General features: G+C 46.3%; 1 protein-coding gene across 4 annotated transcripts; it reads left to right on the forward strand.

The window, feature by feature from the left end:
• Positions 1,058-13,840, forward strand: DSCC1 (DNA replication and sister chromatid cohesion 1). 4 transcript variants are annotated; one of them, XM_018058147.1, is made up of 9 exons: positions 1,058-1,305; positions 3,577-3,745; positions 6,184-6,318; positions 7,724-7,814; positions 9,951-10,089; positions 10,585-10,637; positions 10,850-11,004; positions 12,141-12,289; positions 13,354-13,840. In XM_018058147.1, the coding sequence occupies exons 1-9, from the start codon at positions 1,136-1,138 to the stop codon at positions 13,460-13,462; spliced, it is 1,170 nt and encodes a 389-aa protein (XP_017913636.1). In that variant the 5' UTR covers positions 1,058-1,135; the 3' UTR covers positions 13,463-13,840. The 4 variants fall into 4 exon arrangements, with proteins under 4 accessions (XP_017913636.1, XP_017913637.1, XP_017913638.1 ...); XM_018058148.1 differs by having other exon boundaries at positions 10,877-11,004; XM_018058150.1 differs by lacking the exon at positions 1,058-1,305 and adding an exon at positions 2,226-2,519 and having other exon boundaries at positions 13,354-13,834.

Consider the following 16,465-nt stretch of genomic DNA (forward strand, 5'->3'; position numbering starts at 1 on the left):
ATTTAGCAGCAGCAGCGGCATCTTCAGTCGAATTTTCAGCTGCACATCCCTCTCTCGCTGGGTGATCTTGTTACCAAACCGAACTGCTCGCCTGACGTGTAGAAAAGCCGATCCACCAGCACCTGGCCGTGGTGGAGGAAGGCGAAATGGAGCAGGGCTCTGCGGAGCTCCTGGGCAGGGAGGCCTTTCCAACAGGTGCTAACTGGGGATGGGAGCGGATGAAGAGACGAGAGAACAGCCCAGAAGCGACAGCGCAGCCTTGGGGCAGAGCCCTGGTTCCCCCGCAAGGGATCGCCGAATCTCTGGGCTCTTTTTACAGAACGGAAACTCCCAAGCAATGGAAGATGTTCGCCTTCTTCATCCCGGAGAAGGTCACGTCTGCTGTCCTCAAGAGGCGCATCGGGAGCCCACCTGAGGCCAGAGCAGAGCAGTGTGGGCAGAGGGGCCTGGGGCCCGTCCACGGGTCACTCAGAGTCCGGCCCGGCTGGGCGGCAGCGCGCACGCGGGGAAGGTTAGGTCGGCGAGGGTCGCTCAGGCATGTCCTACTCTTTGAGATCCCATGGACTATACAGTCCACGGAATTCTCCAGGCCAGAATACTGGAGTGGGCAGCCTTTCCCTTCTCCAGGGATTCTTCCCCACCCAGGGATCGAACCCAGATCTCTCGCAATGCACGCGGATTCTTTGCCAGCTGAGCCACCAGCGAAGCCCTTCACGTATTGAAAGATTCATGCGATGATGCGGCCAAAACGCCTATGTCAAGGCCCGCCCGCCGCAGTGCCGACGGCCAGGGGAGCGGGGTCCCGGCGGGAAACGGGAGCCGCGGCGCAGCGGAGGGGCGGGGCGGGGCCGGACCGCCCAGTCTCCCCCCGCCCCCGGGGTCTCGGCCCCGCCCGAGGACGCCCGGCCGCCGGGCGCGCGTGTGCCGCCGCCCCGCCCCCGCCCCGCCCCCGGCCCCGCCCCTCCCGTCCGCCCCGCCCCTCCCGTCCGCCCCGCCCCGTCCGTCCGCCCCGCCCCTGGCCCCGCCCGCCCCGCCCCTGGCCCCGCCCGCCCGCCCCGCCCTCAGAGGCCGCGCTTCTCCCGCGCCGTTTCCCGCGTCGGGGCTCGGCGCTGTCGCCCCCCGGCCGCCCGCGGCGATGGAGAGGACCCGCGCCGAGGTGGACGCGACACTGCAGACCGCCAAGCTGGACGCGGCCGAGCTGCTGCCCGCCGCGCACTGCCTGCGCTTCGGGCCCGCGGCCGCCGGCGACGTGTGCCTGCTGGAGCTGGAGCCCGCGCTGTGCGGGCGGCTGCAGGCGGGGCACAGGTGGGGGGCCACGGGGGCGGTGCAGAGAGGGCCCGGGGACGGGGGGCGCGCAGAGAGGAGCCCGCTCTGCGCCGGAGGCTGCGGGCGGGGAGTCCAGAGAGGAGCCCGCGCGCCCCCTCGCCCCGGACCAGCGGGGCGGCCGGCCCACCCAGCGGGCGGCCCCGCCGCGCTGACCTCGCAGCCCCGCGGGCGGGCGCGAGTCCGGAAGCGGCTGCGCGGAAGTCGAGGGGTGTTCCCGAACCGCGCGCCCAGGCCGAGCGCCGGCGTGTTACCGTGACCCCCGGCGGTAGTGTCAACATTTACGGAGTTCCTCTCGCCTTCTTCTTAGGTTTATTTTACCCAGGTTGTAGCCAGGACTTTGGGGGAAGTTTAACAGATTAGGTAATTGTGGAAGGCCCTCAAAAAAAAAAAAAAAAAAAAGCTTGCTTGGGGTCGGTACTGAGAATCTGAAGCTGTTTTCTAATTCTAGGTCCGCTACACATTTGCTGCGAGACCATGGGTTAAAAACCATGCAGGAGAAGTCCGTTCTCTGTCTCAACTTTGTGCAGTCCCGGAAAAAGAGGAGTTAGGCGTTCTTGTTTAACTCTCCTCTGCACTGCTGTTCCGCTGGCGCCTGTATTTTATTCTATAGTTGTGGCTCAGGTGGTAAAGAGTCAGCCTGCAATGCAGGAGACCCGGGCTGGGAAGATGGGAGGAGGGCATGGCAGCCCACTCCAGTACTCTTGCCTGGAGAACCCCATGGACAGAGGAGCCTGGTGGGCTGCAGGCCATGGAGTCTAGAAGGGTCGGACACAACTAGAGTGACTTTCACCTTTGTTATCTTGTAAGCTTTTAAAAATTGGGGGACTTCCCTGGGGGTCCAGTAGCTAAGACTCTGTGCTTCCAAGGCAGGGGACTGGGGTTCAATCCCTGATCAGGGAGCTAGATCCCACATGCCGCGGCTAAGACCTGGTGCCGCTAAATAAATGCATTTGTCTTCTTTTTAAATTATGCTGCCTTTAGGCTTTCACTTTTCTTGCTTCACTCGTCAAACTCTATTATAGTCATAGGCTAGTCTTCAGATGCTAGCAGTGAAGGGTCTCAGGGAGCTGAGGCAGAAGCATCACTGGGTTTCCATCTCAGCTGAGTTGGCAGGACTTTGAGAAGAGACCAGGTGTGAGCACCTGCCTTGTCCAATTATAGTTAATCTAGCTGGCAAAAACCAGAATGGAAAGGTGTGTTACATTTTTGGGGGGGGGTGAGGGAAGGGGTTGTTTCAAACAAAATATTTGAAAGCAGAGATGGTGCAGTGTGGACATACATGTTAGGAGTAGGTACTTGGGACTATTGAATGTTGTTAGCACCAGAAAGCTTAAAAAAAAAAACCCAAACCCCCATATTTTCACTTAAATGAAGGATTAGTTTTTCTAAAAAAAAAAATCAGTCTTTCAGTTCCGGTTTTTCATCACTCATTTAAAAGAAGTGAGTTGGTTTCAGGAGGATTAAACGTAGGCGAGGAGGACGACCAGAGTCAGCTCCGTTTCTGCCATCTCCAGTATCTCCGTCATTTGTTTTTCTTCTTCCCCTTCTCACCTTTGACCTTCCCCTCTTCCTTCTTGCTTTTTTCCACCTGTGACCGCTTGTCAGAGACATCGTTTAGTTTGTGAACATACCCATTGCACATGTTTCTTTCAGCACTGCGGCCTTCTTTTCTCAAGGTCCCAGTTTCTTTGATGATTAGGCCAGGATGTGTTCGTTTGATGGTGAGGGCTTGCTCAGGCCAAAACAGGAAGGCCCACTTGGGTGGGTGCCACGGCCAGCAGCATAGTCCTCGTCAGGGAGCTTATTAGTAATGCAGAATCTTACATCCCATCCCAGATGAATTGCATCCTGACCTGCTTTTTAACAGGGTTCCCTAACATGCATACTCAAAAGTTTGAAAAGTATTGCTTTAGCGATTTTAGAAAGTGGTGACGTCTTGACTGCAGGTTACAGACACTCTTCCCAGCGGTTTACACAAAGATGCCATGTGCTAGCATTTGGCCTCTTTGGGTTTTTTTTTTTTTTTGGCCTGTATGGAGTTATTTTTCCGTAGTCAGTTGGTCCAGTTCTTGCCCTGTGGAGCCCATTATTGTGGGGGGGTGGGGGGAGGATGTGAGAGGAGGGGCCAGACATAGCCTCAAGACTTCGTTGTAAATTCTAGAAACCTAGAGGGTTTTGGAGCTGTGTGTAATGAGGCTGGCCATTGGTGTCTCAGTAAACCATGTATTTTCTTTTCCTGTTTTCCTGCAGTCTAGTGATTCGTGGTGATAAGGATGAGCAGGCCGTTCTGTGCAGTGAAGACAAAACATACGACTTGAAAGTAGCAGACACTTCCAACATGTTGCTTTTTATTCCCGGTTGTAAAATTCCAGAGCAGCTGAAGATGGAAGAAACACACAGTAACATTATTCACACTGAGGTACTGTCTTCTGTTTCCTGACTTATTTGAAAAAGACAGCATGCCTTTAATTGAAAACTCAAGGTGTGGACCTTCCCTGGTGGTTAAGACTGTGCTCCAGTGCAGGTGCCTCGGGTTCGGTTCCTGGTTGGAGAACTAAGATCTCCCATGCTTGAGGCCAAAAAAAGAGAAGAGACAAAACTGGAGGTGTGAAATGCATAATCACAGAGAATCTGAAATTGTCTCTGATGCAGCTGGAAATTTCTCAGCATTATTTTTGTTTGTTTGGAGTCATGTAAAGTTGTTTTTATTTTCGCAATGTGATGTTTAAGTCCCAGATAAACTGAGCATTTTCTGTAATATAGAAAATTTACTATGAGGTGACTCATTCTAAAAGTTTTACCTATTTTCAGGGAGTTTTGCTGTGGATAGGTTTTGAAAGGTGATTCCCTCAAACTATAACTAGTGCATTAGGTGACGTAGGGAAATGAAAGAATATGTCTTTGAGGGAAGTGTGTTTCTCACCTTTGAAGTTGGTTTAGTTCATCACTATCCATAGCCATGTATAACAAATTCTTAATTACTTTGGAGACTATTGATGGCAGATACCAAACAAAAGTTTCTATCCTGGCTCAATAGTTACACATATACAGTCAAAGCACCTTAATGCTATTAGATTAACTTCAAACCAACCACTTCCTAAAAACAGAATTGGAATAGAACTAAGGGAAAACACTGGGATGCCTGAGTGGCTCATGTGATGTTGCTAGAACAGAGGAGCTGCCAGTAAATGTTGTGCTCTGGTTTTGGTAGTTACGTCTTTGATTGTGATGAGCTAGAAATTTTGACTTTGATCCTTTTGGAAAAGATGTGATTTTTTTCTTCATGTACCTGTCTTGTGGGTGTTTTGGAGAGGATATAAACATCCGTGAGTACCTTTGAGCTCCTCTTACCCGAGTTCTCTGTTCTGGGACCGTGTAAAACGTAACAGAGATCTGCTAGCCAGAGTTTCAGAATCTGAGTTGCACTTCAGGTGCTTAAAAAGGCTCGGTCCAGAATGCAGCTGAGCAGAGCAGGCTGGCATTGATAAATGGCAGTGGGTGCCCAGGCTCGGGGGTGATAGGGAATGGGGGTCTGTGACAGACTGGGGTGCACAGGCCTCAGGCAGGGACGTAGGCGCTTCTTGGCCTTGTGGGAAAGCAGCCCAGCATTGCATAGACCAATCCATAGACCTTCTGATTTCTTTTGTCCAAGTGAAGCTTAAAATTTAGGTTTTAGGGGGCAGAATCTCCTTATTTTTCAACGTCGGCAATGAATTAAAAGTCCATACTAAACTTCCTTTTCTCCCTCAACACGAAAGCACACACCAGCACCTGTGTGTTGGGTCCAGCCCCTTTGTGAGCTGCGCGTGAGCTCAGCAGTCTCTCTGGTTTGGTCCTTGAGCTTCGCTTAGCCTCCCGGCTCTCCACCAGGCTCTGGGCCTTGTCTCCTCTGTCAGGGCTTCTACTGGTTTGAGAGTGGACGCGCCCCCTGACCTTCCGCCTTAAAGCTGCAGTGTATCCCAGAGAGAATCTGTTTCAGCCTTTCTCCATTTCTTTCATGTGAAACAGTTGTTGAGTGCCTACTAAGTGCTGATGTTGATTGGGCAAATCCTGGAGACTGAAGAGAAGAATAACAGCAATTTACCCGCCATTTAGCCACTATCGCCTGATTTGAGTGACAGGCCTCTAAGTATTTCTCATGTCCAGTAAGGAATTAGTTGCTGTTCTACCTAGTAGAAGCTCTTGCATTGAATACAAGTCTTTCTTTTTTCACATCTGCTTAATGTTAGCGTCATAAGCAACACAGGGCACGACTGCTGCCTCTTCCCTGTAGCATCTGTGCACGATTTGAAGACTGATGATGCCTCCTCTTTACTTTCTATTTTTCCGCCTAAATACCTTCTTTCTCTGTGGTTTCTCCCTTGTTTGCAGAATGTCACCTTGCTGGTCATTCTTTTCTGGGCACACTCCTTAAGTTTCCAGAATACACTTGAGATGTGGAAGGCAGGAGGAGGGGGCAACAGGAATAGATGGTTGGATGGCATCACCAATTCAATGGACATGAGTTTGAGCAAACTTCGGGAGATAATGAAGGACAGGGAAGCCTGGCGTGCTGCAGTCCATGAGGTTGCAAAGAGTTGGACGTGACTTAGCCACTGAACAACGACGTCAGTGGAAGCTTAATTATGCATTCTCATTATGTTGGCAGTGTCTTGACTGAGATTTAAACAGATGTGACCTGCAGATGGGTAGCCATCTCAAGCAGATGGCTGGATGAGCACCTTCCCGGCAGAAAGCAGAATGCCTTGGCTCCCTTTTCTTGCTTCTAATGGAGGACAGATGTGTTGGATGAAATTTTACGTAAAGTTTTCTTTTAGAATGGGCCCTAAAAGATCATGATGTATTTGTAATCTCTAGATCTTTGGTTTTTCTAACAACTACTGGGAATTAAGAAGATGTAGACCTAAACTAAAGAAGTTAAAGAAACTTTTGATGGAAAATACCTATGAAGGGCCTGACAGTGAAAAGGAAAAGGATTCCAGTCACTTAAAAGTAAGACTATTATTTTCATTTTTTAAATTGGGATTTAAAAAATAGAGCTATAATGGCATTCTTTAATGGTGACATTCTTTTTAAAGTTCATATTATGAAACTTTCAAATACACCCCAAAGCAGAAAGACTCGTGTTCTCTCTGTTGGCCATTTATCAATATTTTGTCGATCTCATGTCTTCTGTCCCCCTACCACCTCCCACCGTATTTGTATTAGAAGTTCAACTGATAGATCGTTTTTCTTTGTCACTGCCTGATTGAGATCTGATTCATATACCGAGCAATTTGCTTATTTTAAAGTGTGTGATTCAGCAGTTTTCAGTACATTCACAGAGTTGTGTGATCATCAGCTTGATGAAGTTTGGAATATTTTTATTACCCCTCCGCGGAAACTCTGTACCCCTTAGCTGTTCCCTCTCAGTCCCGCCTTTCTCTCTCTCTCCCCTCAGCCCTGACCTCTAGGTCCTGCCTTTCTCTCTCTCCTCTCAGCCCTGACCTCTCACTCCCGCCCTTCTCTCTCTCTCTCTCTCTTTCTCTCTCCCCTCAGCCCTGACCTCTCACGCCCGCCTTTCTCTCCTCTCTCCCCTCAGCCCTAGGCTGCTTGTGGGCATTCTGTATGAATAGAATCAGATGAGTGGCCTCTTCTGGCAGGCGTCTCTGACCTAGCGTGCTGTTTTCAGGGTCCATCCGTCCCTTTTCGTTGCTGAACGGTGCCCTGTCTTATGGGTGTGCCGTATTTTATGCGTCCATTTATCAGTTGATGAGCATTTGGGTAGCTTCTACTTTTTGATTGTTGTTGATTACTTGCTAATTGTGAATAACACTGCTGTGAACATTCATGTACAAGTGTCTGGTGAACCTGTGTTTTAATTTTTCTTGGAGATATACACACACGAGTGAAATCGATGAGTCCTGTGGTCACTCTATATGGGCTTTATGTAGAATGTTTGTACAGAAACCCCTTTGCCAATTTTCAATTGGATTACTGTATTATTAAATTGTTGGAGAGGTTTTTATGTAATCTAAACACAAGCTCTTTGACAGATCGAATTTGCAAATGTTTTCTTCTATTTTCTGAGTTATTTCACTTTCTTGACTTTTTTAAAAAAATTGTGGCAAGTAAAAGGACAGAAGTTTTCATTTTGATGACGTCCACATGATGTGTTCCCATTTTATTGCTTGTGTTTTCAGCATCATATCTGAGACGATTGCCACATTCAACATCACAAAGATTTGCTTTGTTTTCTTCTAAGATATTCTCTGATTTTGTCTAGTTATCATTACACATTAACTAAAAAAATTAAGCTATAAATATTGCCTTATCTGTCCCTATGTATTTATTCCCTCAAAATTCAATGTCTGAAAAAATTTCTTTGTCCTAAAATGCGTTTTTTTGTTTGTTTCAGTATACGACTGGAGATTTGCTTGATCAAATTCAGGCAAGTGAGGAAGAGATAATGACCCAGTTACAAGTTCTCAACGCCTGTGAGATTGGAGGTAGCGTCGTTTACTGTTATCAGTAGTGGCGGGGCTGGGCATCATCTGCGAGAGAGGCTTTGTGCATCCCCTCTGTTTATTGCGTCCTCTTCTGGCCTCAGAGATGACGATGTTTGTGTTTTGGGGGGTGGGGTAGAGACTGCATGTGATCACCTCTAACAAGGATGTCAGTCTCTGACCAGTGACTTGACTCACTCCTTACAGGCCTTTTCCTTTGGAGTACATGGTAATAGAAGCACCTCATTTGATCAGGAAAGGTCTCAGATATCAGGAATCTGTTCCCTTCCTTGACTTCAATAGGTGAGGAAACCAAGGCCTGGAAAGGGAAACAGAGTGGTCCAGGGCCCCATGGCGAGATAGTGACAGGATGAGGCATCAAACCAGCGACTCGAACTCCTGGTTCAGAATTAACTCATTGAATTTCCAAACTGCTGGGAAGCTCTGTTTATTCTTGTGATCACTCAACATGCTTCTGAATGAGTGTGAAGTAGTTTATATAATAAACCTGTGTGAAAGCAGTAGCAGCGAGAGATTGATGGAGTAGCCCAGCAGAATCTTCTTCAGGGTTTTTTGACTTTCTTCTGGTCCGGAGTGGTGGAGTGGGAGCTTCCGCCCAACCCCTGCCCTCCCCACCCGCCGCATCTGGGCCTGCGTTAACACTTGAGTAGCTGTTTGTGCGCATTTCTCAGCCCTCTCACACTTACCCAGAGAAGCAGCTTAGTTCTCCACCCACGTGTTAGGAAGGAGGAAATTGGCATGGTTTGGTGGATGCCCTTTTCAATTTACTCACAGTCTTCCAAGTAAGATTAGCTTCTGTGGTCAATTCTGCTGAGCAAAGCAGCTGCGCATGACTTTAGAACTAACTGGAAGCACTAACTTCTTTGTTGTGGTTCCTTGAGTTTTTAATTGTGGAGGCCTGTTTCTAATTACTATGGTATAGGGATACCATGTGTTTCCAATTGCTATGATATAGGGATACCATGGATATTAAGGTTAAGAATAGGAGAATGGATTTAATGCAGCCCTCTGCACTTTTTGTTTATTGCATGGGAATGGATGATATTTTGGTGTGTGCATGGGGGGGGGTACGCCTAGATTTTTTCCTACTTTTCTTTTTCAGTTTTGCATCACACGCTCCATGTTTTAACGTTGCTTTTACTCAGAATAAGAATAGGAACATTCTCCCATGGAAATGATGGGTGTGCACTTGATTTGTTTCTCCAGAGATGGTGGCAGTGCCTTTGGTTATAAGGTGGCATTTCCTCATCTTTCACAGGGATTGGGAATATATATCTGGACACCCAGCCTTTGTTTTGCTGCTGGTCCACATCGCACCTGAGTCTGTTATCTTGTGAATGAACTAGACTTCTTTTTTAAAAACATATTTATTCTTTCATTTGGCTGCCTGGCATCTTAGTTGCTTGCGGTGTGTGGGTCTTCACTGCGTCTTACGGGTCCTTCGCTGTGGTGCACTGATTTTCCAGCTGTGCTGCTCGGGCCTCAGAACTTGGCGCCCACGGGCGCTCTCATGGGGTGCAGGCTTAGTTGCTTCTCGGCATGCGGGATCTTAGTTCCCCGACTGGTGATCCAGCCCGCATCCCCTGCATTGCACGGCATATTCCTGACAACTGGACCACCAGGATAGTCCTTGAATAGACTTCTTCATGAGCACGGGAATGGCTCTCCAAGGTGGCTGGCGGGAGGGCGTAACCACGACAGTGCCCTGCTGCAGAGATCACCGTGTGGAGTATCCGGCCCGCGACCTGAGCTCCTTTGTGTGACCCTCTAAGAAAACGACTGGACCAGCTACCGGTTTCCCATTTCCATTTAGAACGACAAGATTATTATGAGATAATTGAGGATTAAAGCACTTGGGGAAAAAAGTCAAAATGTTGGTTATGTGCAAAGTACTCTTTAAAAACCACTTGACCTCCCTTGACACAGTTTGCAATGATTGGGAGAGAAGCTGAAACAGAAGCATTGTTTATAAAGAAAGTTAAGACTTATCATGTCTCTTTTTTGCAGTGGGCAAGAGTATACTGCTACTGTATGAGTCCTATCAGTCAATTCATTTGTTTACATTAAATTTGTTTAAAATGAATGTTCTTTAGTAAATGTAACTTTGGGAATTTATAGGTTATTGGAGGATTCTCGAATTTGATTATGAGATGAAACTTCTGAATCATATAACTCAGCTTGTGGATTCTGAATCTTGGTCTTTTAGCAAAGTTCCTTTGAATACGTGCCTTCAGGAACTTGGACCATTGGAACCAGAGTAAGTATTTATTCCCCATCCTTCCAGATTTTAAGGGAAAGAAAATTATTATCCAGGGTAGGACTAAACTCAGGGCATAGACTATATTTTAATATCGTATAGAAATCTGAAAAATATACAACTAAAAAGGACTCGGGAATTTTGGTCACTGAGGAGAATAAATGTCATTTTTTTTCCTGCCATTAAAAATATAAAGAAATAATTAAATATGTTATTTTATAATAAATGTATGCTCACATGATTTGTATAAAAATATTTAACATGGGGCCTGGTACATCGTAGCTTTCCAGTATATTTTAGTTTTTATTTTTTAAAGTTTCTTGGCTGCACCACATAGCCTGTGGGATCTTAGTTCCCTGACCAGGAATCAAACCTGTGCTCCAGGGGAGTCCCAGTATTTCAAATTTATATCTTAGTTTATAGTTAGCAATAGTATTTGAAAGCTAATGCATAAAATTGTGAAAACTTTTCAAATAAGTGTTTAAAACTTTTCAGGGAAATGATTGAACACTGTCTTAGATGTTATGGAAAGAAATACACAGAGGAAGGTAAGATTGGGAGAATATTTTAACGGGTGTTTTAACTCGTGGTGTGTTAAACTTGGCCTGCCTTTGAAGTGTCTTCCTGTTAAAACTAAGATCTCCATGGGGGGATGGGAGATGAGTTGCGTGTACTTCCTTCTGTGAATTTGCACTGAGGGAAAGCGGACAGGGGTATAATTCAGAAGACAGTGTGGCACCATCTGCTGCCCTTTCCTTAGGCGAAGTTTATTTTGAACTGAGTGCAGATAAGATATGCAGAGCCACAGCACAGATGCTACTTCAGAACGCAGTGAAATTCAACCTCGCTGAGTTTCAGGAGGTATGGCAACAGAGTGTTCCCGAAGGAATGACAACGAGGCTTGATCAGCTTCAGGTAAGGTGGTGACGTGATTACCTCCATAACTCAGCAGGTTACAGGTGAGATGAAGCCTGTATTGGAACTGAAGTCGGAGACAATTTATTTTCCTACCTTAGGGGTGCACTCTACATTCAATCCATCGCAAAAATCCTTTAAAAAAACAAAAACAAAAAACCCACAAACCCCACTTAATTGAAGCATAATTTACATATCACAGTTGCCTGTTTGTAAAGGATTTGTAGTAAATTTAATGGGTTTCCAGCCACCACAGTCTAGTTTTAGAACATTCGTCACCAGTAAGATCACTTGGGCCCATTTACAGTTAGGTTGATGCCTAGGTTTCCCTTGGGCCTCCCTGGTGGCTCAGCTGGTACAGAATCCGCCTGCAATGCGGGAGACCTGGGTTCGATCCCTGGCTTGGGAAGATCCCCTGGAGAAGGGAATGGCTACACACTCCAGGATTCTGGCCTGGAGAATCCCACGGACTGTATAGTCCATGGCGTCACAGAGTCGGACATGACTGAGACTTTCACTTCCTAGGTTTCCTGGGATACTGGGACTTAGAGCAGGTTTGGGCAGCAGACACAATGAGTTCATATATAAGTTCAGCTAAAGAGGTCTGGTGCTTGTATGAAGGATTTGGGGTGAAGTTCCAATATTAGTCATTAGCAAGTAAGTAAGTGGTGGAGGGAGTCACAGGTTTAGAGGCGCTTACCCAGGCCAGTAACAGCAAAACAGAGGGGTGGCCTAGGGGCCCAGGGAGTTACATCAGGTCAGGAGAAAAGGCATGAAATCGTGCTGCGGGCGTGAAGGAGAGGTGATCAATACTAGCGAAGTGAAGGGGACTGGTGAGGTGAGTCCAATAAAGGGCCCATGGGCTTGGTCACGACAGCTCACAGTGAGCTTTAGGACCAGAGCCTTGTCACTAAACTGGTGGTGGTGAAAGCCAGATTCGAGAAGGGAAGGGAAGGGACTGCTCAGAGGCGCTCTTTATGAAAAGGCTATTGTAAGCTCCTCAGCTCCGTGATGCTGAGGTTTTAAATACCTCGGGCTAAGCTCAACATAAGGTAAGAGAATGAGTCTTTTTTTTTTTTTTTTTTTTTTTAACATTGAACCATTACTTGAGCTCTCCTTTTTCTCATTTCTTACAGGGTTTGGCCTTGGTAGATAGACAGTCAAGACCAGAAATCATATTTCTGCTGAAAGTGGAAGACTTGCCTGAGGGGGATCAGGAACGGTTCAGTAGTCTGTTCTCTCTGAGAGAGAAGTGGACAGAAGAAGATATTGCTCCATATATTCAGTAAGTACTTTATTACAAATGGATTTTGAGGGTTGTTCTTTTCTAATAGGGAGCAGAGGGTTTCCGCTTTGTGTTTTGAGTCTTCCTGATGACTGCTTCCTTCTCAGCACTCTCAACTCCTGGCTGGCTCTCCTCTTCCCGTTCTCCATAAGTACTGATCTGGCTGGTGGGGGATGTGTCTTCTCTCTTCCTTTCTGCTGTGTCTAGAATCACTTCTCTGCTCTTCTTGCAAACTGCAACTCAGCAGAACAGTCTGCTGTGTACCCTTCTGTGACTGTAAGGCAACCAGCCCTCTCTGATGGCCGCCTTCTTTTTTCCTGCTGCCTTAGCATTTTGGGAGAAGTTTAACATTTTGGGAGAAGTCAGAATTCATAAGAACAAGTTCACCCTGAAGTCACTACTTGTAAGACTGACCCCAAATCCACTGCTGCTGCTGCTGCTGCCAAGTCGCTTCAGTCGTGTCCGACTCTGTGCAGCCCCATGGACGGCAGCCCGCAGGCTCCTCTGTCCCTGGGATTCTCCGGGCAAGACCACTGGAGTGGGTTGCCAGTTCCTTCTCCAACACATGCATGCATGCTAAGTCGCTTCAGTCGTGTCCGACTCTGTGCGACTCCATGGACGGCAGCCCACCAGGCTCCTCTGTCCACAGGATTCTCCAGGCAAGAGTACTGGAGTGGGTTGCCATTTCCTTCTCCCAGAATCCACTAACAAACCCTACCACTTCCTGCCTGTGTCCCGTATCTCTTGGGGCCTCTCTCTTCTCTTTACCCAGCCTCCGTTTGCTCATATCTCACATGGGGTTAAATAATACACGACTCATACTCTCACCATGAAGGTTGGAGGTAATACATACGTGTGATGTGTCTAGCTCAGCTATGGCTTCGTAGCCTCTCTTTCCTCTTATCTCTCCCACAGATGCATCTTATGTTTGTTGGAAAGGCGGACTTAGGGGAGAGAGAGAAAGAACTAGTGCCGTGAATATCATGTTATGTTCCCTAGACTATTGATGATGTTCATTTTTTTTTGTTTTATTTTGTTCATTAATTTTTTTATTGTTCCCACAGAGATTTGTGCGGAGAGAAGCAAACCGTTGGTGCACTGCTCACAAAATATGCTCGATCTTCAATGCGAAATGGTGTCAAAGTTTATAACTCAAGAAGACCCATTTCTTAAAAAGAACAACAGTTTTTTCTTTGGGACTAAAGTTGCTGGATATAAGAAAGTGTTTTTTTATGTATTTGTATTGCAGACTTTGAAAAACTAAATGCTGTGAGGCCTTTTCTCCTCATCTTCAGGATTTTAAAACTATTGCTCTTTTTTCTTAAAGGTGATAGGATATTTTATGTCTTTCAGGATATGTTTGTTTCATGTACACAGTGTGAACAAGGACAAAAGGGCTATTTTCTATATTTAGTATATCTTGGTAGTCTATATGAGTTCATTTATAGAGTAACAGGATTGGTTTTTTATATTGAAAATTGCAGTATTTAATTAGGATTTGACATTCTAGTCATTAATAAATTTGAAAGTTTTCAGAGAACTAAATAGTAATATTTTCTAGAAGAGAATTATTTATTTACTTAAATATCATTTCCCAAGTGAGTTCCCGTCTACTTTTGACCTTCCACCGAAACAGGAAATCACATGATGCTATCAACTGTTTAAAGTAGTTGTTTGTATTGACGAAATGGGCTTGATAATGGCTCCTGTTTGCCTGGCTCCTGTAGATATGATTTCAGAAAGAAACAGTGAGTTGTCCTGAAAGAGAGATCTTAGTTCCCTGCCCAGGAATCAAATCTGGGAAGCCTGGATAAAAAACCGAGAATCCTAGCTGCCAGTCCACCACCAGGGGCTAGAAAGTGAAATTGAAAGTGTTAGGCGCTTAGTCGTATCCAACTCTTCAAACCCATGGACTGTAGCCCCTCCAGGCTCCTCAGTCCATGGGATTCTTCAGGTGAGAACACTGGAGTTGGTCGCCATTTCCTTCTCTAGATCTTCCCAACCCAGGGGTTGAACCCAGGTCTCCAGCATTGCAAATAGATTCTTTATTGTTTCAGCCGTGAGGGAAGCACCAGGAGCTAGAGGCAAGAAGTAAAGCTCTTGCCTCCTTTGAAAACAAAAATGTCTTGAGGAGGCAAAAACTGTAAACACAGGTACAGTTTATTTTCAGAAATAAAGCATAACAAGTGGGGGAGCACAGAGAAACAGTTTAAGACAGAATAAGGCAGAAATACACACCAGGAAAGAAACGGTGTGGCCGTCCTCCCTAATGAGGAGGAGCTCAGTAAGTTCAGGCCAGCTCAGCTCAGTCGTGTCCGACTCTGCAACCCCATGAACCGCAGCACACCAGGCCTCCCTGTCCATCACCAACTCCCGGAGTTCACTCAGACTCAACGTCCATTGAGCCAGTGATGCCATCCAGCCATCTCATCCTCTGTCGTTCCCTTCTCCTCCTGCCCCCAATCTCTCCCAGCATCAGAGTCTTTTTCAATGAGTCAACTTTTCGCATGAGGTGGCCAAAGTACGGGAGTTGCAGCTTTAGCATCATTCCTTCCAAAGAAATCCCAGGGCTAATCTCCTTCAGAATGGACTGGTTGGATCTCCTTGCAGTCCAAGGGACTCTCAAGAGTCTTCTCCATCACCACAGTTCAAAAGCATCAATTCTTCAGCGCTCAGCCTTCTTCAAAGTCCAACTCTCACATCCATACATGACCACAGGAAAAACCATAGCCTTGACTAGACGGACCTTAGTCAGCAAAGTAATGTCTCTACCTTTGAATATACTATCTAGATTGGGCATAACTTCTTTCAAAGAGTAAGTGTCTTTTAATTTCATGGCTGCAGTCACCATCTGCAGTGATTTTGGAGCCCCCAAAAATAAAGTCTGACACTATTTCCACTGTTTCCCCATCTATTTCCCATGAAGTGATGGGACCGGATGCCATCTGAATGTTGAGCTTTAAGCCAACTTTTTCACTCTCCTCTTTGACTTTCATCAAGAGGCTTTTTTAGTTCCTCTTCACTTTCTGCCATAAGGGTGGTGTCATCTGCATATCTGAGGTTATAAAATTTCTCCCGGCCATCTTGATTGCAGCTTGTGTTTCTTCCAGTCCAGCGTTTCTCATGATGTGCTCTGCATATGTTAAATAAGCAGGGTGACAATATACAGCCTTGATGTCCTCCTTTTCCTATTTGGAACCAGTCTTGTTCCATGTCCAGTTCTAACTGTTGCTTCCTGACCTGCATACAGATTTCTCAAGAGGCAGGTCAGGTGGTCTGGTATTCCCATCTCTTTCAGAATTTTCCAGTTTCTTGTGATCCACACAGTCGAAGGCTTTGGCATAGTCAATAAAGCAGAAATAGATGTTTTTCTGGAACTGTTGCTTTTTCCATGATCCAGCGGATGTTGGCAATTTGATCTCTGGTTCCTTTGCCTTTTCTAAAACCAGCTTGAACATCAGGACGTTCACGGTTCACATATTGCTGAAGCCTGGCTTGGAGAATGTGGAGCATTACTTTCCTAGCATGTGAGATGAGTGCAATTGTGCGGTAGTTTGAGCATTCTTTTGCATTGCCTTTCTTTGGGATTGGAATGAAAACTGACCTTTTCCAGTCTTGTGGCCACTGCTGAGTTTTCCAAGTTTGCTGGCATATTGAGTGCAGCACTTTCACAGCATCATCTTTCAGGATTTGAAATAGTTCAACTGGACTTCCATCACCTTCACTAGCTTTGTTGGTAGTGATGCTTTCTAAGGCCCACTTGACTTCACATCCCAGGATGTCTGGCTCTAGATTAGAGATCACACCATCATGATTATCTGGGTCATGAAGATCTTTTTTGTACAGTTCTTCCATGTATTCTTGCCACCTCTTCTTAATATCTTCTGCTTCTGTTAGGTCCAGACCATTTTTGTCCTTTATTGAGCCCATCTTTGCATGAAATGTTCCCTTGGTTTCTCTAATTTTCTTGAAGAGCTCTCTAGTCTTTCCCATTCTGTTCTTTCCCTCTATTTCTTCGCATTGATCACTGAAGAAGGCTGCCAGTAGGTGCCCAATGTGCTACTGGAGATCAGTGGAGAAGTAACTCCAGAAGGAATGAAGGGATGGAGCCAAAGCAAAAACAATACTCAGCTGTGGATGTGACTGGTGATAGAAGCAAGATCCGATTCTGTAAAG

This window comes from Capra hircus, chromosome 14 (assembly GCF_001704415.2).
Source record: "Capra hircus breed San Clemente chromosome 14, ASM170441v1, whole genome shotgun sequence".
NCBI lineage: Eukaryota > Metazoa > Chordata > Mammalia > Artiodactyla > Bovidae > Capra > Capra hircus.

What these genes read in the sequence shown, in the direction of transcription:
- DSCC1 (XM_018058147.1), top strand. Translation starts at nt 1,136, where the DNA reads ATGGAGAGGACCCGCGCCGAGGTGGACGCGACACTGCAGACCGCCAAG. An exon ending in AGGATTCCAGTCACTTAAAA is followed by an intron (nt 6,319 to 7,723) that starts GTAAGACTATTA and finishes TGTTTGTTTCAG; the next exon opens with TATACGACTGGAGATTTGCT. An exon ending in CAACGCCTGTGAGATTGGAG is followed by an intron (nt 7,815 to 9,950) that starts GTAGCGTCGTTT and finishes GGGAATTTATAG; the next exon opens with GTTATTGGAGGATTCTCGAA.